At 41.2% G+C, this 25122-nt stretch overlaps 1 protein-coding gene across 2 annotated transcripts in view; it reads right to left on the bottom strand.

The window, feature by feature from the left end:
- The window catches only part of AS3MT (arsenite methyltransferase), a gene marked incomplete at its 5' end in the record, with an annotated part of 471486 nt that extends 446723 nt beyond the window's left edge, over positions 1-24763 (bottom strand). For both annotated transcript variants that reach the window (XM_044056556.1, XM_044056557.1), the window contains 1 exon segment: positions 24636-24763. In XM_044056556.1, coding sequence (XP_043912491.1) covers positions 24636-24763 — 128 coding nt within the window.
- Positions 24764-25122: the final 359 nt, after the last annotated feature.

Here is a 25122-nt window from a genome sequence, read left to right as displayed (position 1 = left end):
CCAAACAACTGAGCTCCACAATGCATCACCTTTTGTATAAAGTGGTGTATTTTTATGCTTGTGGTTTTATTGAGTATATCAGGCACTGGTATGGTTTTGCACTTATTGGCACCGTTTTTATAAATGCTTTAATTAAAAAAATAAACAAATAACTGTTTAAGTCCTACAGGTAACTAGGCACCAAAGGTTCACTCCCCCAGATGACATATCCCTTTTCTCCACAGACAATGTATTATACAAAAATATTTGAGTGAAACAAAAAGCAAACCATGCAGTTTGAGGAAAATGAAGTTCCAGCCAAAGTTCTTGCGAAACCACTCAAACCACAAGTCCAATAATCCTAGAACTGAGTTTCAATACAGTTTGAGGGGAAATTAATTTTCAGTCCATAGTTTTGTTAAAACTATGTTAACCACAAATCCAATAATCTCAAAATGGAGTCTCAACCCTGGCAAATCTCATAACTACCTAAAGGACACTGTGATCAAAAATCCATACAAAAAGAAACAGAACCCAAGCTTCAGTATCCGCTCCAAAAACCAGAAGTGACTCAGAATTAGCAATTAGACACCACCTCCCTAAACAAATAGCTAGGCAACGATATCCAGACAGAGGAGAATCAATATCAAAGATGGCCAAAAAATAAGACCACATCAGGACAGGAGATGCAGCAGCGGTCAATAAAGGAAAAACTTCCAAAAATTGTATGGCATTTCCAGGACTTCATGGAAACATTTTCAACAAACTGTGGTAAAGTAATTCAGACATAACTAAAGTAGTTTAGTGACTGAAAAAAAACAACAAATGAAGTGTCTTGACTATCTGATTTCAATATCTGGTCACAGCTAACAAGATTACTCAACAAACTGTGAAAAGGTAATAAAATCATCTGTGACAGTCTACAGATAAGAGGTAGCCAAAACTATATGTTCAGTTCCCAGTTTCAGACATTACCTGCACACAGCAAACATCAGCAAGCAGGAGACCATAACAGACAAGAAAGCCTCTGAACAGCATGTAGATGGCAGTGTTCCTCAATGTCAGCAAGCAAGACAAGCAATAACTTGAATGAACTTATAGGCTTACAGGTTCATAAGATGATACTAAGCTATTGGCCCAGAGGCCCTTTTAAGCCTAGCCAAGAATTTTGCCCATGTTCCCACAAAATAAGCACTTGTTTCCTCTGTCCAGCAGGGACACAGGTGGGATCCCAGAGGTGTATTTTCCATTTCCCATCCAATCGTCCAGGTGCCTAGTGAGATACTCTGCTTGACATGGAAAGGGAGTCTATTCCACATATGAGGGAGTCTTTGGGACACAAATCTATCCTGCCAACAAGTTCTATTAATGTCACAGACCAGGTTGAGGCCTTGCATGATGGTTGCACGAGTGGAGTTTGATTTACAGATATGCAGCAAACTCCATCAAGGCTGGGTCTGAGATGGACTTGTATGCCAGACAAAGGTCACCACTGAGCAGTCCGTACAAGACTAAGTAGAGGGACAGGGCTTTTAGCCTATCTGCATAGGATAGGTGTTTGAGACCCTGGATTTTTCTGGTCAGGAACCTCTGTGGTCTCTCCAGCTGCTGCTACATGTGCTTAGCAAGGTACATGCCAAAGGGGGCATTGTACTCCATAATGGCTCTCATAAGGGAGGAGTGCAGGGATGTTGTGACCTCCTTGTTCCTGGATAAAATACCCTTACTTATGAGGTGGGCCATGTAGAAAGCCTTCCTTACCATGGAGGCAAAGTGGTGGTCAAAAGTCACGCTGCTATCGACCTGGGTACCAAAGTCCCTCACAACTGATTGCATGCTTAGTACATTGTTATTAATGTGACAATTTGTGGGGACACCATTTTCCCCAAACAGGATAATGATGCATTTCTTGGCATTCAGTTTGAGGTCATGCTTCTGGCACCAGTCATTAGTTTGGCTAAGGCCCTCTTGCAGGATGTTCACATCACTAGGCGAATTTAAGACAGCACCCAGCTTGCAGTCATTTGTAAACCTGGTCAGCCACAGACCACTGGTTTTGGCTTGCACCTCAGAAATGTATATACCAAACAGTAGAGGCCCCAAGACTGATCCTTGGGATAAGCTGCTCGTTACGGGTTTATTACTAGAAGTGGCTTCCCCTATTTTAACCAAGTGAGTTCTATCAGTGAGTTAGTTAGCTACCCATCTGGTAACATATGGGTTGATGCCTAGCTGGGAGAGTTTATCTATTATGCCCGAGTGGGGAATAGTGTTGAAGGCTTTGGCTAGGTCAATGTAGGTGCTGTGCACCATCTTCTCCTCGTTCATGGCTTTAGTGACTTTTTCAAAAAAGTCAACCAAGTTTAACAGGCATGATCTCCCTTTGACAAAACCAAACTGTGCGGGGTCAAAAGTTTGGAGGTTGCCAATGTCCTTGTTTATAAGGTCCATGATAATGCGTTCAATGGCCTTGCAGATCAGGCTAGTTAGGCTGAAGGGCCTACAATTGCCTGGGTCAGTGGACACTCCAACTCCACCTTTGTGTAGAGGGATGACAGTGGCTGTCCTTCATTCATCTGGGATGATGTCGGTGCTCAGGCTTTGGTTGAATAGGATACCTAATGGTCCTGAGAGCTCATGCTTCAGTTCATGTACAACGCAGCCAGGGTCTGTTGCCAGGTCCCAAGGATGCTGTATTTATTGCCTTTGAGAGGGCATTAAAGACCTGCTCCCTGGTAATGAGGGGAGGGGATAGGTGCTGGGGATGTCCTGGTTTACTGATGTGGAGGACAGGGGGTGAAGTTTTCACTGAATCTGTCTGCCAGCAGGTTGGTTATATCGAAGGCATTTGGGTATGTGGTGTTCTTGACCACCAATTCAGAGCAGATTTTGGTACTACATTTGAGACTGTGGAAGTATGTGAAGAAGGCCTTGTGATTTGTCCTTAGTGGATGTGGCCAATTTGGACTCTAAGTTAGCCTTACAGGATTTCACCAGTGACCTTATTTGCTTGTTCAGACAAAGGAGAGATTGCTTCCAACTTGGTACCTGCTCCTTCTTGGTCCTGGACAGCAATGTTTTCCTTTTATTATAGAGTTTGTTTATTGCTGCTGTCCACCCGACAGGTTTACTCTTCCTTGAAGATGATGATTTGGCCCTGTCAGGTATTGCTGAGTCCATGCAGCTATGTAGGTGCTCATAGTTTTTTGGTGTAGACTTGGACATTAGTGTTAGTTCCAACTGAAGGGGTGGTGGCTGTGAAGCTGCTTATACCTGCTCTCAGGAGATTGTAGTCAGCTTTGGAAATTTTTTTTGTTTGACACTGACAAAGGGGGGGGGGGCTCAGGGGAGATGGTGACTTTGAAAGGGATCACTTTATGATCAGATCTTACCAAGGAGGATGACACTGTAGGGGTGCTACTGTGGCTACTCAAGTTGGTTAGTACCAGGTCCAGGATATTTTCACCTCTCATGGGAATGTTGACCAGCTGATCCAATGTATTGGCACTGACGAAGTCGACAAATCTCTGGGCATTTCTGTCTGGGATAGAATAGGTCTTCCACTGTATGGTTGGGTAGTTAAAATTACCCAGGATCAGGGTAAAGGACTGAATCTTGATGGATTCAAGTAAGCCCAGCTAGGTGGAGTGGGCAACTTCAGTCATGGCTGGGGGTCTGTAGCTAGCTATAATTTGAATAGGTGTTTTGTCAACAGTTAACTGTAGCTGGAGTGTCTCCTGTGCGTCATACCATTTGACCAGCCTGGAAGTGTGTATGTCTTTGATAAATATTGACACTCCACCTCCTCTGGCTTTGTAGCCCTCCGTTTGGGGTCTGAAAGTATGGTAGGATGAGTAACTTGGTAAGGTTGAGGTGCTTTCCACAGCTTTGAACCAGGTTTCAGTGGCTGCACAAATGTCAGCATCCTCCAGCGCAAGGAATACTTGCAATGAATGCAGTTTCATGCTAAGATTCCTAGCATTTAGCACCATGACCTTTAAATTTTGTTTAGAAGAATTTTTCACACTGGTAATTTTGTGCCTAAAAAAGGATTATGAGGGAGGCAAGAGCCTTTGCCTGAAGCCCAGGAGAGACAGATGAAGGCCATCTCTGGCAAAGCACCGTGGTCTGTCAATTATGTCCTCGCAGGCTGTCAGATACTAAATCCCCTTGGAATGACACCAGAAACTAAGCCAATTGTCAAAGTCAATCATTTTCTATTTGTATTGAGGAATTACTCTGGGTGACAGTAGGCTGCTGGTTAAGGCTACAGACATACCTGCCTGGAACACGTATTCAGTGAGCTCAATCTTCCTAAAAGTACTCACTTCAGGTAAAACCTAACATGTTGTTGCACATTCAAGATGCAAAAGATTATCACTCTCCTTTGGTTTCCATCATAGCAAAGAAGGCAGGAACATGAAAAGACAGCTCAGGAAAAATTCAGAAACCACGTTGGGAAAGAACCTTGCAAAGGGATATCCAATATCTGTGAAAAGCCAAACACAACTTCTTACACATATAGGCCTGCCAACTCTAATATCCTACAAGCAGAGGTGATCCATCTAGAAAAGTGTTTTCCAAGATGCACGTCATTGCTGCTGAACCCACTGGTTTGAAAGGGGAACATTCCTGTCAAACATGACGTTCAAGTGTCACAGAGATTCTTCAATAAGCAAACAAAGATGACTTCTCCTTTATGAAACAGCTTGACCAGCCTGTGCTGCATCACAACACTATCCTCTTCAAAGTCAGGAAGGGCAAAAGCAGCTGACAGGTACACTAACCAGACAATAAGTGACCAAGAATGATATAATGAATGAAATAAGTCAGGAATGCCACTAAAAGGCCAAATGGGGAGGCAGAAACTACTGCTCAACCCAGAGAACCTATTTCACATTACAGACTATCTGCTAGGTAAAAGACTTACTGCCAGCATCAATCCCCAGTTGTATTACTGTCAAAAGGGCCAGCATGACCAGAGGGGTCTACAGCAGCAACAAGTTCCAAACATTGAGGACCCCATGGGCTATAAATGGGAAAGGACTCATGTACTGCCATGGACCCAAGAGCCTGACAATGCAACCTTCTTAGACATAGTTTTAATCATTCTGTGAATTTTGCAATGAAGTTTTAAATTACATGAAATGGAGGGAAGGAGTACTGCAATCACCTTTACCATGGGATGAAGAGTATATACACCAAGGACCCCCCCCACCCCAACCGCTGCAATGAGCACAACAACGTGTGAACAGTATTAGCCCAAGAGGTGAAAAGATTAGTCTACAAACTGCTCCTCTTCTAGAAAATCCAAACAAACCATGACGCCCAAACATGTAACTCCAGGACAGAAGTATTCTGATTAGTGGGTTTGACAGCATTTTCAATTCACTTGAGATATGAAGTAGCATGACCGATGTCTCCCTTTACAGTCTTTTGCCAGATACATATTCCTCCACTATGCAGCCAGTATAGCCACCTAATCAGACTAAATATAGACAGGTTCCTAGAAGCAGATCAGTGTCCAAAGCCTTTATAGCCAGCTGGGCCACATGCAGCTCTAAATGACCAATGTGGACCTCCCTCTTCAGGGGGGGATCCACCACCCCTGAACTGTGGAAGCACTAAACAAAACCGCCAATTAATTGGCAAAGCATCCATCAAGACTTGTATGGAACCATTTCAGCTGTAGGAATTGGAAAACCACTTGGAGGTTTGTGAATTCTGCACACCACTTCAGGGCCCAACGATAGTGGGTCTAACACCAAGAGAAGATCCATGAGTGTGCAGTGGCTGTGCAACCACTGATATCTCACAATTCCCTGTAACACTCACATCCAGAGACATTAATTAGCACCATGAAGACAGTGGTGGCAATGACATCCAAACGGTGCAAAATCGTCCAAGCTTGGACCTTCACTGTATCCTTATTTATAATATCAAAGCAAGACCTTGTGGGCCCTCACCATGGGCAGGAATGACCAATAGAAGATATAACCTAGCTCCATCCCAATAAAGGCAATTATCTTAAATGGGATCAGATAGGAATTCTTCCTGTTTATGATTACCCAAGGAACTGTAGTCATGGAATTACCCACTCCAGGGTGCTATCAAGATGTACCTTGATGAGGACTGTAGGAGGCAGTCTTTACCTGTAAGGCTTAAGCCAATATAGCCAATATCACACATACTGATTGCAGAAAAAAATATGGTAGCACTTTGCATGGAATGTGTTATCCAGAGTAAATTAAAGGACCTGCCTTTGTACACCTCATACAAAGATGTGCCAGAAGGCATCCATCATGTCCACTGACATCATCCAGGTGCTCTGCTGTAGTTCAGATTGGACAGCTTGGAGTGTCACCATCTCGAATCAGATGTACTGGATCTGTTTGTTGAAGTTGTTCAAGTCCAGGATGGAGACAGAACTCATGTGTGCCCTTCAGTAACAAAACAGGCAAGACTGAAACTTCACACTTGGGGCTTCTACACCCTCACTGAGGAAGAAAGTCTGGGTATGTCCCAACAGCTCTACAGAGATAGACTGGACTCTTCATGGAAACCTTTATGGTGGAGAACCCACCATCTCTAAGATGCAGCAGGCTGTGACCACATCTAGAACCCACTGATCCATTGCAAAGGCTTTCTAGTGAGGGGCAGACAGAGAATGGCTTTCTAGTGAGGGGCAGACAGAGAACTATCTGCCCCATAAACATAGCTAGAAGGCAGTGTTGACTGCAATTGCTCAGGGAGTGTCATTATCATCCTCTTGGGCAAAGTGCCAGAACGAGAGCAGGCAAGTTCGGGTAACACTTTAATGCGTTTACTTTTTTTTTTTTTTTTAACAGAGGTAGAACACTGATCCCACTGGACCATTTTCAGGCTCTGCCGGGAAGAAAACAGAAACGGATAAACATTTGAATTCTACAAACACTACTATCAGTACTATCATTCCACAGAATATAATATAGTTTGTAAAGACATTTGTATGCATCGATGTAAAGAAACTGGATAATAGAGGGTACAACATGAAGTATGTGTTCTTTGTAAATGCAGGATGAAATATCAACAAAAGGTTTACAAACCAACATAATATGTAAAGGACATTACAATGCACAGGTACACTTTTATTTTACTTATTTTGCTTTACTTTGATTTTTGTTTTTGGGGTCATACCGATAGAAAGGTCAGCCCAGCTATTGCCATAGTATAGTGAAAGAAATAACAGAAATAGAATAAATGTTTGGATTCTGCAAAACTATGATCAATACTATCATTCTACAGGGTATAATGCAGGAATCAAAACAAAACAGGAAGAGTGGCAAAACCTGATGCCACACTAAGAACAAACTAAAAGCAACAAAAAGTCAACTGCCACAAAAGACTACAACTCAAAATTAAAGTTTAGCACTTTCATTGCTCTTTATTATATTTAGGAACCTCCTCAGAACTGAAGAAATTCCTAAATATAATAAAGAGGGATGAAAGTGCTAAATTTTAATTTTGAGTTAACACCCTTAAAAGTTGATTTGTTTGTCAGGGATCTGGGAAATCATGTAGATAGCAACCTAGCCTTCGACCAGTATGTGTCCAAAGCAGTAAGAAACTCCTCCCGTGTTGCTCAATGTATAAGCAATGGAATGGCATCTAGGTCCAGAGAGTATCATGCTGGTGAACTCAGCTGTCATCAGGCCTATCACAAAGTATAAAGCCCCCTTCAGTATGTACTTGACCAGACACATGCAGCAACTGGAATATCCTCAAAGGTTCCTTACAAAAAAAAAATACCAGGAGTAAACACAATGTCCTACGCTGATTGTTTCAAAGGGTCTATATATTAAATCATCGAACACTTAGAAAAGCAAACGATGATTTATCAACCCCATGTAAGTGAAAGCTTACAGACTCGAACACTTAACAGCGATTTTTTTCCAAGGGAAAAAAATCGCTGTTACAAAAAAAAAAAAACCCCACTTAAAACATAACAAAGTGGGGGGCTGTGCCCCCCACACCCGCCTACTTAAATATACCAACTCCGAGATCGCACTACAGTGACAAAAACAGCAAAGTAACAGACGCGGCCAAGCGATTTCTTTCCCAGGGAAAGAATTTGTTTATATGCCGCTTCATTTTGCCTTTTCATCATTTCAAGTTCGACCAATGCATCTTCGATCATCTAATAGGAACCAGTTTCAAAGCCCCTTCTCTTTACTCTGTATCATAAAAATGTAATCTTCTGCATCCGCAAAACAAACAGCATCAGAACTACTAGATTAAAAAAACCTAAATTTTGTTTGCAATTCAAATAGGACATGTGGAGAGAGATATTTCTCAGAGAATTCCCATTCTCTGAAACAGGCATCCCATACCTGTGAAGCAGAGTTCCTCCCTATCCTTATTTAACAGCAACATGGAACAATGGATGGGTAATCAAAATTTACCCCTGGTCTGGCTCCTATGTCTCTAATGGACAGAGGCAGTCAGTAAATCATATATAAATCAAATCTGTTGGTCACATTTGGGTTGCATCACTAAGCTTTTAAGGGCCCTAGTGACCGTTATTCTAGTATACACCTATGAACCTATAAGAGATAATAAGGCAATAGAGAACATGTTGCCTGGGAGTGTATCTGCCAACAGCAGAACAGAAACGCAGAAGCAGAGGAATATGAGAGCTGGCACAAGGCTCACTGCAGACACCTCATCATACTCTCCAAGGGCACAAATGAGGGCATGAACTATGAACCCTGGCACACTATGACCTAGTGAAACCTCTTCTAATTGGGACAGTGGGCCCTGCTGAGCCTGGAGATGATGACCCAGAAAGAACAGTACAACTAACACAATGCCAGGTGCCACTTCCTGGGATCACACCAATCATGCACATACTCTGGACAAAATGGGCAGTGCCCACATTCGAGAAAGAACTCCCCAGTGTTGCAGTCAGGGGTGTGCCAGCTCCAAGCCACTCTTCATCTATACAGTGGAAGACAGGTGGGAGCTTGAGTCTCATTAATCAAAGAGGAACTAACCTTGCATGGGTAGTGGAAAACTATTTCAGAAGTGGACTACCTCTGTTTTTCAGGCCTTCTAAAATTGCTTCAATCAGAGACCAAGAACTGTGAGTGTGACTCTCCCACTGTTTTCTTCCACCATTCTCCTTTGTTGCAAAGTAAGCCAAGAGTTTTTTTCCTCTGATGACCAAGTGGCTAGGTTGAATCCCTGGTACTTATTGCAATACTTCTTGCAATACTCCTCTCACTCGCAGTACAGACAGTGGCAGTGCATGTCCTTGCCTTTCATGTTAACTGCAAGAATATTTAGAAAGTTTAGCTTAAGTAATAAACTCAGCAAACTTTCACAAAAGAAACACAGGCTCAAGAACCAAATAGCATGACTGCCTGTAAAGAACTAAAACTCAGGAGTGTTCTTCCAATTTAATTTCAACAATGTTTTTGGGTTTCTAATATCATGATTGGAATGGACCCCATGCCTAAGTCAGGGTATGATTAAAGTTCATGAAATTAGCATTATTTCAATCTCTGATGTAGCCAAAAGTGCTCTTCGCAGCACCCACAATGTGCCCAGAACGGACTCCTGCAGCAATACATACAAAGTTGCATGTACTGGTAATATGAGAATAAATTCTTTCAGACTTGTTGCTCCTTGCTCCTACTACTATTGGAACTGTCTGGGTATCTTTCTTCCACGTTGCTCTTGTTTCTGCCTGCGAATCCTGGTATTTTATGACTTTGTCTCTCTCTGTACTTAATAGACTGTAATCACTGGGTGCAGCAATTTCAATAAATGCTACTTTTGCCTTTTTCTTGGACTATTACATCTGGTTTTCTCGCATCTATTTTTTTGAACTGTTGGAAATGGTGATCCAGTCCAACAAACTTCATCATTCTCTACAGTATTTTGTTGTTCATATTTCCAATGTTTCTCAGCAACTTCAGTATTGTAGTCCCCCTTGCAACAGTCTTGCCACATTATTGGTGCCTTTCAGTATACAGGCCCTCTGCCATAAGTGAATCACAACCAGCAACAAGGTTTGTGATGGTTTCCAGTTCTTTTTAACAGAACCTGTGTTTGTCTGTTTTGCCCACACATTCAATGGCCTGTGTAAACGAGTGTGTACATTGTCAACAATCCTGGGCCAACACTATTAACCTTTCATCTTTTGGTTTCAATTCACCTCTCCTTAATCATTCCTGTGTCAAATCCTGACTGACATGAGGCTGTTCCAGGAGATCTCTGCACCTGCCACTATATTTATGCCTTTTCCACATTTCTTTCCTTCTCATCTGATCTTTCTCCTTAAGCTCTTTGTCTTTCAGCACTTTCAGTTGTTGTATACTTTTATATATTTCTAGTTTGATTTCCATTTCTACTTGATATCAATACAGTTCTGCTAAACTGAGAGAGAAGCCACCTTAGGCTTCTCCACACGTTTTAAAACGTTCAGTATGTTTGGCTCTGGACGCATACCTCTCCACTGTACAGATTTTCGCAGAATGTCCAGATTTTTGCCTCATATTTTTGGTCCATTTTTCATCAAATTTAGTTTTCTGGCAAATTAGTGGTAAATCATTAAAGATAGAAGTTAGAAAATAATTACATACATTTGTGTTTCACACTTCATACTCTTCAGAAAATTCATGCTAATGTAAAACCTGTTACTCTATCAACTTTACAAGTTTGTAAAAGCAATATTTAAAAATTGTTCCTATTTTTGGGCCTTTGTTCCACTTTTGTTTATGGCTTTGTCCAGACTTCTTGCTCTAACAGGTTGATAGGTATGTATGGTCTGGTCTTCAGATATGTATGCAGTCCCATGACTGTAGATCTATACATATAATCAATTTCTAGGAGGCCCATGTCTCATTCAGAACAAGGATTTATATAATCTTGGTATACACTGATTTTTATATATCATTTGATAAGCATGAAGCACTTTCCTTGTTTTCCTGGCCAACAGATCCAACACCATTTAGGGCCAATCAATCTCCACAAAACTGCAAGTTAGAACAGGAATAGCAATGTTTGTAGTTTGGACTTTATTCCTATATGTCAAAACAATTTTAAATATTAGTTTTAGTCTTCTAAAGTATCCCTGAGTTTTATTCACATTTGATCATATTTTATTGTTGATCCTTGATAAATTCTCAACTATTTATGCACTCCCCTCTTGCTCAAGTTCCTGTGTATCACAATCTTGTCCCAGATTGACATTTTTTGGTGTTGTAGCTTTCCTGCTTTAAACATTGTGTTTGCACATTTATCAAAACCAAATGACATTCTTATATCATCTGAGAAAGTTTCAACCACTTGTAGTTGTGCGCTTCACCTAATGAACAATACAGTTTTAACTTGTCCATAAAAAGTAGAGGTATAGTCTTTAAACAAGGTTGTTTTCTGGAAGCCAAACTGCAACCATACCCTAATCCGTTAACAACTTAGTGGCTTAACAGCAAGACAAAAAAGCAATAGTGACAAAAATTCACACCGGGATATCCCCCTTTGAATGTTTATTCCTGGGATAATAATTTGCCCTTTGTCATGGCTTAGCTGCAAAGCGATTTGTCACTGTTTCATGGTCGCTATAATGTAACTGATCAATGGAGGGTGTATCTTATAAATCTGTAAGCATTCCTTTGTCCATGAATGTGGGATGCTATCAAATGCTATTTTTGTACTTTATCCATGCCACATTTAAATAATACCCCTTTTTACAATTCACTATTATGGTTTTGTGTAGCAACAAATGATCCTTTATTTGCTCCATATGACTTTCTTTTGTTACCCTTTGTTCCAGAGTTTTTTCTAAATGACTCTAAACTCTTTCGGCATCAGTTTCAATATATAGTCTGTATACATTTGAAAGGTAAGTTATTGGTCTATAATTTTAAGATGGCTTGCAGGTTTACTCTTAAGGAGGACTATTGTTTTCCTACTGTTAACCAGGCTGGTGTTCATTCAGCATGTGTACATTAAGTAACTTTTACTCAGGCCAAAATCTTTCTGCAAAGATGTTAATACTTTAAGCCAAAAGTTAGGTACTGCATGTGGACCAGATATTTTCCAATTAGGAGCTTTTCCTAATGTTATTTTAATTTCCCTGGTCACTACTTTATCCCATTTCGTGTCCTTTACATTTGAACTCCTTACTGTTTATTTTTATTATCAATTCATCTTTGCTATGTTCCATAGGTTCTTCATATTTTTTTTTCAAAATTTGTCTATTTATTCTTTTGTTGGTGGTGTTTCTATTCCATTTGCTTTGTTAACATGTTCTCCATAAACTTTTTTGATAATCATTAAATTGCTTATTTTGTACTTTATATTTATCAATTATCATGTTTGGGTTGTGTCTATAAATGTGTTTGGGAGATAAGCACACACACAAATTCAGTCTTGAACCTGACTCCAAGATAAAGCCATCATGGAGATGAAGAATAGGACAGAGTACCTTTGTTAAAGACTGCAGTGCACCTCCTGATGGTTCTGTAGTGCAAAGGGATAGAGCCTCGACTGCAGCCCTGTTGGCCGAAGTTCAACCAAAGAATCCAGGTGATGGAGGTGCTAGCCAGGGGGTTGCAACAAAGTAGCAGATGAAGATGAGTTTACTCATCCTGGGTGGTTTTGTCCACTGCATGGATTTCGGTGTACACATGTGTGACGTGTGTGTGAGTGTGTGTGTGAGTGTGTGTGTGAGTGTGTGTGTGAGTGTGTGTGTGAGTGTGTGTGTGAGTGTGTGTGAGAGTGTGTGTGAGTGTGTGTGAGAGTGTGTGTGAGTGTGTGTGAGAGTGTGTGTCAGTGTGTGTGTGTGTGTGTGTGTGTGTGTGTGTGTGTGTGTGTGTGTGTGTGTGTGTGTGTGTGTGTGTGTGTGTGTGTGTGTGTGTGTGTGTGTGTGTGCTCCAGACACACGCCATCAGGCCTATACTGGAGGCCAAGCTTCCATGATGCATCAGTTATCTGCTGAAAAGAAGGGGGGGTTGCAAAGATAAAATCTTCTGGTCCCTCCTGGATGATGGCCACAGTCTCTAGGTTTCACCTCCCTCTTCCTTTGTTTTCAAATGCCAGGAAGCAAGGGAGAGTAAAATGGACCAACAGAGGATAGACGTTTGAAGGTCAAAAGGGCAAGAGGTGAAAAAGACTGAAACAAATTGTGTCCATCATCTAGACAAACAATTAAAGTAGCTTTCAACACCTAAAATTCCTAGGCAGCTGGGAATGGCTCAGTGCTATGTAAAATCTAGAGAGAGAGAGAATCTGTGACTAAATCATTATACATTAACGAAAAAAAAAAACCAGCAGCAGGTATATTGCAGTGTTTTCTGATTCCATGCTGTTGTTGCTAAAATCACAAACTACCAGTCAAGGAAAAGTTTCTTCTGTGCAGTTAATGCTTTTGAAAATTGTATATACTTTACACTAGGAAAAAAAGAAAGCGTAAGGTTAAAAAAGACAAGAGGTGGGTTAAGTCCAACAGTCATTCAGGATAACTGTGGGGTACAGACGTGTGAGTGTGCAAGTGTATTGAGGAGTCATAAGGAAAAATACTTAAGTAGCACCGCACAGGGCATTTATACAGCTAAACAATGATTTTCAGCAACACGTGTGGGTGCTGCGAAAAGCACTTTTGGCTAACATCAAAGATTGAAACAATACTGATTTTGTGAACTTTAATCATACTTTGACGTAGGAACGGGGTCCATTCCCATCACGGTATTAGTAAACCAAAAGACCTATAGAACTGAAACCCTGAGTAACTATGTAAAGAAGACTGCCAATTCAGGATTAGATCAAGTAAAAAGTATATTTACCCCTACTATCTGCACAGCAGAAGTCAAACATCAGAACATTCTTACTTAATAACAAGGAATCCAGTGTTTCCAGTAAGTGAATTTCTTCAGCTAGGCATTTCAGTGTTACACATTTTGTGAAGCAGCTACATTAGTCAAGGAATACAACAAATATCAATGTGTAGCTCAGAGAACTAAAACCAGGAGTGACCTACAAATACAGTACATACAAACATCTGGTTTTCTCGCATCTATTTTTTGAACTGTTGGAAATGGTGATCCAGTCCAACAAACTTCATCATTCCCTACAGTATTTTGTGGTTCATATTTCCAATGTTTCTCAGCAACTTCAGTATTGTAGTCCCCCTTGCAACAGTCTTGACACATTATTGGTGCCTTTCAGTATACAGGCCCTGTGCCATAAGTGCATCACAACCACTAACAAGATTTGTGACGGTTTCCAGTTCTTTTTAACAGAACCTGTGTTTGTCTGTTTTGCTCACACATGTGTATCATAGTGAGCTTTCCAAAGACAATTATGTCAAAAGGCAGGCAAACTGTGTTGCAAACCTCAAAGCTTAAAACAAAATAAAAGTCAAACCAAGCAGTATACTTCAGGGTAAAACATTTTGCAACACGATCACAACATACTCTATAAAAGATGTGCTCATCATTGACGGAATAAGCCTACCCAGAAATTCAGCCACACAAGAATGGAAAGAGACAAAAGGGACTCCAAGGATGGAAGAGGTTCAGTAGATGTGGAAAATCAGGGGAAAAGCCATGTATGGCACCACCTAATGGCACTACACATAAAAGATGACATTTAGATGCAGAGATCAAGCAGTCTCAATAACAGGAGAAGGCAGAGTGGTTATGAAAAAGCTTTTGGGACATCAGTATGGACCAGACATCACTACTGGACATACATACGAATCACTGGCCAGGGTGAGAACAGCAGGCTAAAGAATCAAACAGTGTTCATTGTCAAGCTTTACAGAATGAGAGGAGATGCTTAGATGCTGACCCCAGTGCACAAATGTCAATGAGACAGTGGCCTGCACAACTGATAACAGCACTTGTATGTTCTACTGCTCATACTGTGTTGTGACACATTAGTGGTATTAAGGGATTTCTTGCCACAGTATTTTGCACTATGGAGTTCAAAGCCACTGTAGCATGTATACCATAAGGTTGACATTACGGATTCTGTACTTCTACTGCTAATGACCAAGGCAAACCTGCTTGGTTTACACAATACTTGTACATGACTCTGTGATGGCACCATTCTGACCAGCTCCATGATATGTTGTCAAATACATACAGCAGACAGCTGTCTTCAGCATTATAAGAATGACAGAATCAACCCCTTTGATATATGTCCTCATTATTCCAAAGTTCAAGTGGGCATGTTATCACTCCAGTTGCCTTATGGAGTATGCAAATATTGATTTTAAGTTAAAACCCATAATCAGAGTAACAGATTCTCTGAACACTGCTGGGACAGTATTACATGCATGTTTTCATGAAGTACAATTAAAGTAATACCAGTTTCACTTCCAGCAAATCATGCAGGATTAGGCAAAGGCACAGGGCTTGTCAAGCAAGCCTTACATGTAAAGGTATCCATATGACCAACATATATCCCACAGAAGTAGAGTAGGTCCATGACACATTCTTGGAACTGCAGGGTGATTTGCATACAGAAAAGTACAGTTTAGATTTAGAGTAAAGTGGAAGGTGATAATGCTTAGAGGGCCTGTTTACTTAAGGACTGACCCCTGCCCTCACCCGAAGAATCATAAAAGAAGGTCCCCACCCCTTGGTAGGCCAATTCCCTACTAAACTCGGAGGCTGAACCTGTCCAGCCTGGCCTCCTTTATCTGAAGGAAGGGATTTTTTTACAACAGAAGCCTTGACACCCTAGGGCCTTGACTAACCGTTTCTGGGTCCCTCCAGCGGGACCCCGGTTCTCCAAAGCACCCAAAGAACCGGCGGATCTGCGGCTCTCTTTGCTTGTTTGTGGCTGCTTTGTCTTCTCGCTGGAAGCTTGAACGAGGAGCATCATCGGCATATTAATATAATTGCACTTCTCGAAGACTAACCTAACCGGCAATATATATAAGCTTTAAACCTAGCACAAAAGCGAACACCCACAACGTCGTGCTATTCCCAACGGGTAGCCAACTTTGACTTCGGTCTGAAACTGAATTGAAAAATTTCAGAAGCACGAAAATGGCACTTTGCACTGCTTCTTGCATCCGGACCATGCGATACGCCGTATGACGTCACATTTACCCTTGTACCCCCTCTGATGTCCAGTCCTAATGCCTTGACCAGCCCAGCCCTTATACTTGATATTCGACGACGACCGAGGACCGGACTACCCAAGTGTACTACAGGCCTAGAATGGTCTATGAAGTATAATTATATTCTTAACTGTCACAGACCACACATGACAAAGATTTCCAGTGTCAACCAACAGTTCCCCATCATGTTAGAGAATGTGGCATCCATTGTATTACAAGGTTTGCCACATACACAGAACATGGTGGAGGCTTGGTATTGCAAACTAAAAACAATAATGGGTCAGTGGTAAGTCTCCATCTGGGTACTGCTCAATGAGTGCAAGGGGTAGAGGGCTACATTTATTTAACATTTGTTTACCAGGAAAGTCTGACTTGGAACAAAGCTAATCTTCAGCAGAGGCCCAGGGAGAAATGTTCCAGACTCATGTCTTTGTAACATGGGAGGAAACCGGTGTACCTGGAGGAAACCCACACGAATGCAGGGAGGACAAGCAGACTCCACACAGAAGGCACCCCAGCTGAGAATTGAACCAGAGAACATCTTGCTGTGAGACGACAACACTACTGCTGCACCACTGCGCCGTCCAGGATGGATGGATGGTTGGTCCATGGATCTTCTCTTTGAATGGATCTTATCAGAGCAATGAATGAAAAGCGCCCAGCCTTTCATGAAGATCATGTGCCACGGTGGATTCCTGCAGGGATAAGTCCCCTACCTAGTGCACCCTTCTGAGAACTCCTGTCAATAATATGATTGTGTAAACTGTTGAGTAAAATTCTTTTGTGCAGATATTCTGCTACTTTGTGTAATCAACTGACTAGTTTATGATACCATTAACATTTGCATTTGCTTACTTTTCAAAATAGAGCAATGACTGTTTTCTTTTTGCTATAGATACAGTGTTACATGTTGCAATATCATTTGTGTGGCTACAGCCTATCTTGTTATGGTACAAGTAGCATCGCTGTATACAAACTTCATTTGTTTGTCACTAGTATAACTTTGTTTGAACTATAGTTCATTACATTTAAACATATTGCACTGATTTGTTTAGGAAAGTATGTTGAACTGCAAGGTATTCTGTAACAGTAAAATACCTTAAAAACTAAAAGAAGGTTCTAGCATCTATACTTAAACAGTTTTGCAAACAAGACCTTAACAAGTCACATCCAGATGTTACTTATTACTCAAGATCCAACACCTAAATCTCCTCTGTCCAATGAAAACAGAAATTGTCTAGGTACTGCTTTAAATGGCAAGCAAACAAAACCAACTCAAACTAGCATATCTGCAGAAAACACTAAGTTCAGGTCCACTTCAAAAAAAATTCTGCTTGAAGCATCCACAAACTCTTAAAAGATGTACAAGACATCTGGCTCAAAATTTGTTAAGATGCTTCCAACACTTTTAAAATGGAAGCCCCCCACTAATATTCACTGTCTCTTAATACAGGAACTGTCTCAATATCTTTCAAGCAGTCATTTATTTTACCTTTACCCAAGGTTACTTCATCATCATCTCTCAAGCCAGATGATAAATATTTGAAAATATAAGCAACTATGGTCTTTTACCTGATATACAGCATGGCTTTCATGAAAGATTCAGTACCATGACAGCCCATCTAAATAAGAACTGATTTTGTCTATAATAACACAAATAATGATCTGCACAGCTGGACTTTTGTTGGCATGACATGAATACATACGACTGTAAACCAATCCTTATGCAAACTAAACTAGAAAAAAATGAAATTTCATTGTAAATACAATCTCCTAGTTAAAAAGCTACCTTACAAAAAGGACATTTCAATTGTGTATTAAGTGAGACATGCAAAACTGTAGGTAAGTTATCCATTCCTGGACAGCTTCACAAACTGGCAGCACCTCCTCAACCCTAAGCTGAAGACCAAAGAAAGGAAGGGAAAAAAAGGTCTTACAGGAGTTGAAAACCACTACAACTGTAGCTAGCTGCTTGTTACATCAGTAACAAGGACATTGCTGGAGTTAATATCATACCCTAAGCTTCTACCTCAAATGAGAATGCAGTATCAACATTTATTTATCAATCCCCAATATCCTTACTACTTCATAAATGAATGTAGATACTGCACTTGCACCCATCAGCTTGCAACCATGGCAACTGCATCCTTTGTCCCAACCTAGTTATGGCTCTCTATGTCTGATGTAGATGCCTGTCTCTGTGGCAGAAAAGGATGACACCATGAGAGTGTTTCAGGTGACCTTGGTTCTACTACCAGCCCAGCACAGAAGGAGCTGGGCAGGGAGGGAGAGGACTGAAGGGAATGGACTGCTCACCTCCCCTTGGTGCCAGAATTGTGTGCATGCAGGGGTTCACTGGCAGACGCAATTTCCCTGATGAAGATCCAAAGAACCATCTCCTATTCTCCGGTGCTGGTAAGCAGGGCTGCTTCATAACATCTCTGGGAAATGAGGAAGCATAGATATTAGGGCTGAAAATTTAAGAAAAATACCCAAACGACCCATAATGGCTGCCTAAATGATGACCTCTGGCATCAGACTTTAACCCATGGCATGAAGAGACAAGAATCTGTCAGTTAGCTTGATGCAGCAACCTTGGATTACAGAGTACCCCAGGTAGAGGTGTAGCTAGTTATTTTAGTGCCCAGTACCATCCCCTGAAGTGGCATCCCCATCCCCTCAGCTGAGGAGCACAAAAAGAGGTCCTCTGGTTCCCCCGATTCAAAGAGAGAAAAAAATCTTCATTCCCTTAAACTGTGCAACATATTCTGTGAGTTTATGCTGCACATGAAGCACTAAAGTACTTCACTTCTTAAAAAAAAACACTTTTAAACAGGTGAGCTGCTATGATTTATGCCACACGGGGCATCAAGCTCTTCAGTTCTTACCATAAATGCACTAACGGCACTCTTAATGACTGTAATGCACTACACGGAAGATCAATTGGCATCTGATGATCATGCCCTTTAACAATTTGTGCCCCATTTGCCCTACCTTAGCTATGCTGCTGATCCCAGCTGCCAGAATAGGGGCCATTGTTATTTTCATTACTTGTTAACAACTTTAGAATATAACTCCCTGACAAACATTATGCGGATAATATTCTCTTGTGAAATTTGGTCAACTCTTTTTTCCACTTTATATGCAAAAATACAGTCTCATTTTACCAATTTATGGTACTGGACCCACAAAAACAAACTCTCCCTCAATCCACAGAAGTCAGCTATCGTATTGCTTCCCTCTCCTCAAAGATTAAATGAAACAAATAACTCAAAAAAAGGTCCACGTCTTCTGCGAAAGCCTTAATAGCCAAATAAACACCAAAAAGTTAAGCTGAAATAAACATGAGGTTAAGATTAGAAAACATTTATTAAAAAATACAGTTGAAAGCTTTGGTCCTAATACACAGGACTTCTAACTAGTCCTTACTGAATCCTTAAATAATATCCTCTCCTGTTCACCATCAAATACACCTAGAACTAATTCTTGAAGCCATCGTACCCTTTAAGATGCATACTGACAAGATCATATACAGACTGATAAAATTGAATGCAGCACCTGCATTCATTTGCCACATCTTTGAGAAGTTTCCCATTAGCCAGTGGCTCTTCTAATCTTATTTCACAAAATATGATTTGATGTGAAAACAGGGCTTCCAGTAAAATCTGCAGTGTTGCAACCAATGCTCGCAAACTTCTGCAAGTGTAGCTGTGATGGGTATTCCCTCATAACATGCAGTCAGGACAGAAGCTTTTATATCTCAGTTTCTGTTATAAAATAATTTGAAATATTATGTTAAAGTTGCTAGCAGCTGTTCTTATTGCCATACTCATTTCCCCTTACAAAAGTAAATGTTCTGTTAAAAGGGTAAATGGGTATGGGTTTTTTTTTTACTTTTCAGAGCCTGTAACCACTCAAGGTTATTGGCTAGAGCACAGCAAACACAAGGAGACAAGGTAACAAAATGAGCATTCAGAGGATGGCAACATTTAATGAATTCACAGTATTCATTAAATATTATTTATTATTTCAGAGTGAAAGTTCCTATTTTTCTCCCCCACCCACACGTGACATAGTCACTCTCAAATGCTTTTACTCCTCACACTATCACTACGCTAAGCATGATGACAGGGGTCCATGCAGGTGGTTGCAATCTGAAAGAAATAACCGTGACTTTACAGTAAAAGTTAACAGTAATAAAAACATTCTAGCTCTCAAATTAGAATACGGTCTCCCAATTACTGCTCTGCATTCTACTCATATCCTTCAAAACACAGTCAATAAAATTTTCCATTTTACGCATCATTGCAAGCTTCTTAAAAAAAGGCTCAGTGACTATCTGTGAGCATCAGTGCTACATTTACCTTAAAATACCCTGCTTCACAAAATTCTCAGACGCCAACATTCTCCTCCCTTATGTTCAACGCTCTCAAGCTGACTATTCCTTCAGAAACCACAGTAATGATGTCACTAAACACACCTACCTTTCTTTGGAACAAACAAGGAAGACAACCCTTCCAAAAACTGACCATGCTACTAGGATATTTGCAAAAAAAAAAGAAACTTTGCAAGGCTTCACAATAAGGTAAAGGAAAATATTTTGCTTGATAATTATTACAGATGCTTTAGATAGTTTGGCACGTTCAGCATGTGCACGGAATAACATTCATTGCGAGTCATTTGGAATATAAAACTCATTCGCTGTAGACTTAATCTGTCATTTTGTTTGTAACAGATGTACTGCATTTTGTTGTATACATCTCATTCTCTGTACACTGAAGTTATTGTCTGCCATTTTGTAACAGACGTACTGCTTTCTATTGTTGTATACACCTCATTCTCTGAGGCTAACGTACAATAAGTTGTGACTATATGTTATTGTCATTTAGTCCTTGGAACTCGGGTTCTAGTTGAAATGGGCCAATTGACCAGTCCACATATCAGTTAACAAATAATAAAGAATAATTATACAGGCCAATTACAAATATCAGCTAAAAACCAACAAAAAATCTACTTCAGGAGTACCCCACTGGTGAACAATGTCCAGAAACACATCCCTGTAAAGCATCCATTCGTGGGATTGAGTGAAGGACCTGCTTAGATTGTCTGCCACAGTGTTCTGATCTGAAGGAATAAAAACTGCCTCGAGTCACTTGATATCGGATAGCCAGAACCACAAGTGCCAGCCGGCAAAGATGGTAAGATCTCGTATCCCCCTGTATGCTGAAGTACCACATCACTGTGGTATTGTCTGTGAATACCTTGAGAGGCCCCGGAGAGAAGAGAGGATGAAAGGCCATAAGAGCCCTCATCTCTTTGATGTTGATGTGTTCCTTCTGCTGACGAGGCGACCACACTCCCTGAACCCTCAGAGAGCCAAATGGTGCTCCTCACCCCACATCTGAAGCGTCTATGAACATAGCCTGAGAGGGAAGAGGAGGTTGAAAAGGGAGCCCTGGATTCAGAGACAACTGCTGAATCCACCACAGAAGTTCTTTCTTGAGACATGGGAGAAGAAGAACAGGAAAGTCTAGAGGATGCACATGCTGAAGCCACACTGACTTCAGAAACCACTAGAACTTCCTCATGTGGAGTTTGGCCAGAGGGACCATCGGACTGGTGGAAAGCCATGAACCCCAGAGCTCAGAAACTCCCTGGCTGTAATGGAGCCCAGGGGAAGAAGACTGTGAAAGAAAGAAATGAGAGGTAATGCCTTTGGAGGAGGCAGGGATGCCAGCGTTGGCACAGTTTGAATCCTGCAACCCAGAAGGATAAGGGCCTGAGAAGGAGTCAGTGAAGACTTTTTGAAGTTTATTGTGAACCCCAGGCTCTGAAGAAGAAAAATGGTAAAATGAAGATTTTGCAAAAGGACCTCTGGAGAAGATGCCTGAATCAGCAGGTCATCCAAATAAGGAAAGATTTGGATTCCTTGAAGCCTGCAAAAGGCAATCACAGGAACAAGGCATTTGGTGAATATCCTTGGGGCAGTAGAAAGGCCAAAGGGCAAAGCACAGAACTGAAAATGCCAGGAAGCAACAAAGAAACACAAACATCTCCTGAAAAGAGAATGGATCAGAATATGGAGATAAGCATCCTTGAGGTCCAGAGACACTAAAAAAGGCCTGAGGGAGCAAGTGAGGAAATGGGACTGAAGGGACAACATTCAAAAGGTAGGCACCTTCAGAAAAGTGTTTAGATGGAAGAGGTCTAGAATAGGTCTCCAAGTACCTTCTTTTCTGGGCACTAGAAACATTCTTGAGTAAAACCCTTTCCCCCTTGGGACACAGGCACCTCTTGAATAGTACCCTGAGACAAGAGGTCTCGAAGAACCTCTGAGAAAAAAGGAAGTTGTTCTCGAGGAGGATGAGGAATGCCCATAAAAAGAGGGTGGGAAATCCAAACCATGCAGTGCCCTCGCCGAATGACTGACAGAACCCAACAATCCTGGGTGATTCGGAGCCAAAGAGAAAGGCGAACAGAAAGAAGAATGTGGCTGGGAAAAGATGGATAGTCAGACAGCACCTGGTTTGTCAGGAAAGGAAGGCTTAAGAATCCCTGCAGTCTAAGTGGCCTTAGCAGGAGGAGTCCATTTACTACCCTTTTTACCTTTAGAAGGAGGGCGAGATTGCCTGTGAACAAAGTTGGCTTAGAAGAGTAGTTTCAGTGAAATTTAGGCACAGGAGAAGCAAAAGACATGTTTTAAGCTCCTGTAAAGCCTTCCCCTTGTCCTGAAGAGACTTAAATAAACCAGCAGCCGCTTCACCAGACAAAAGATTATTATCCAGATGACCATCCATCAACTTAGCTTTAATATCATCGGGCAAAGGCTGAAGCCTAAGCCAAGAATATCTCCTCAGAACTGAACCAAAAGCAGCAGCCCTAGAAGAGGCATCTGTTGCACCATAACTACATTTGATAAAATGACGAACTACCTGAGAGGAAGTCCCAAGCAAGGAAAGAGCAGAAGATGTATTCTCAGAGTTTGAAGATCAGAAAGAAGAGCCAAGACATACCTAGAGATATAGGTCTGATAATTAATAGCCCTAAAAAGCTAGGGTAGTCAAAGTACAAACCTTCTTACTCAGCCTATCCATGGTTCTACTGTCCTTGTCAGAAGGCAGTAACTTGGACGAAGGAAGCAACTGAGATGGCTTATCAGAGGCTACAGACACCACAGAGTGGTCAGCAGTAGGACATTTAAAGAAAAAGGAACAATCCTCAGGCACTCTATAAAACCTATAAGACTTCTTGGGAGCAGGGAGAGAGAATCCCGTGCTTTGGAGGCATTGGAAAAACATCCAATAAAGCAGGCAAGAAAGGAGGAATGACTGCAGGTTTAGGAGATTCCATCTGCAGTAACTCAGAGTACCTCTTATGGATATCCGAAACCTGGGCATAATCCCACTTAAAAAATTCCATCATCCTAGATATTGTGTCCCCAAAAGAAATTTCCTCAGAAGGAATACCTAGAGTATGAGAATCCTCCCCTTCAGATGCATAGTCTGAAGGAGAAGGAATCGGAGTACAATAAACAAGGGAGTCATCATCAGAATCCACCTCGGAAGAATTAAATTCTCTGGGCCTTTTAGGGGAACAAGAGGAACAATGAGTAGCAGGAACCAATACCCCTTGTGGTGGCCACAACGACAGTAAAGCATTAAATAACCCCTGAGTAAAGGCTTGCCATTCACTTTCTGGATCCCTAGGAGCAGAAGAAATATGATTAATTTTCTGTTTCTTTCTTAAGGGGACATCTGTCCTAGAAGCCTGAGAAGACCCAGACTCAGGACAGCATTCCATATCTGTAGTAGGAACCTCTTCCCTAAATAGAAACTGTGGAATCCCTCTAGACCCCTCAGAAACAGTCAACTGTGGTTCCCTCTGAACGCCTGAAACAGGCACCTGCAAAGCCTTGTCAGACGTGCTGCCAGACAGATCCTCACCGGCCTCCAAATCAGACGCAGTAGAAGAATCTAACAAAACAACCGGGTGAGCCTCCAGGTTTGTAATAACCTCAGGAGAAACTCTCAGCAGAGGATGAAGGTAACAAACCGATGGTTAAAACACCATTTGGACTGTCAGCAAAGAAGTTCCGAGAATGGTATGCCTGAATTTCACATTTATGCCCTACCCTATGCCAGGAGTGTATAGGTGATGTTCAGTGTACCTTAAAGCAACGGTAGACTTTGGTAAACTGGCCTGACGGTGGGCTTCATGGCAGGGAATACCAATTTGTAAGGAATACTGCAGCCGTGAATGTAAGGACATCTAGTGGTATTAATTTCCAAAGATATTACTTTCTTTCATTTTGCAGTTAGTGACTCAGAGCAAGTCACTTAACCAGAGAGTACTCTTATACAATTGGGAAACAGATAGGCTTCTCAATGGTATCCTTAATTGCATGCCTAGTAACTACCTATTTACCTACAATGTCATGTGACAAAACGTCAGTGAAGGCACATGTGGTCAAAGGAATAGCAGGATTAAAATTTGTAAAGTGCCTGATATTTTGCAACATATTAATAAAAATATTAAAAACCTTGCCACTATGTCCTCATGAACTTCTTCCAATGCATCTTTTATGTGTCTTGGTAATGGTCTGGTATTGGGTACACAGGTACCCGTTTTCAAATCATCAACATTCCGTAACACCTTGCCATAATAATTCTGAAAAGAAATTAAAGTAAGTTAACACATCCACTTAATAAATATTAATACAGCAAAACAATCCGTGATTTTTTTTCTACAGCTTTTAAGCTTAGGCGCTTGAAAATGCATAATGCAGTTGTCATACAAATTCCAAGTGTCAAAATAAGAAAATACAGTTGTGTGGGGACTCACCACAACAGCAAATATTCAAGCAGGATCACCGCAGTTCTGCAATAATATTCATGACTATACAAAATCAGCCGCAGGCTGAAGTCTGACTGTTCCAACTCCCAGAACTTCGTGTATGTCACAGTACATACCAGAACCACTCTCCCTCATACATGGAGACATATACTTGTGTCCGGGTTAAAAGGGGG

The sequence above is a fragment of the Protopterus annectens genome, chromosome 14.part0 (assembly GCF_019279795.1).
Source record: "Protopterus annectens isolate FY-2018-M chromosome 14.part0, PAN1.0, whole genome shotgun sequence".
Classification (NCBI taxonomy): domain Eukaryota; kingdom Metazoa; phylum Chordata; order Ceratodontiformes; family Protopteridae; genus Protopterus; species Protopterus annectens.
The sequence above is the reverse complement of the archived record's forward strand: the minus strand, read 5'-3'. Positions and strand labels throughout refer to the sequence as shown.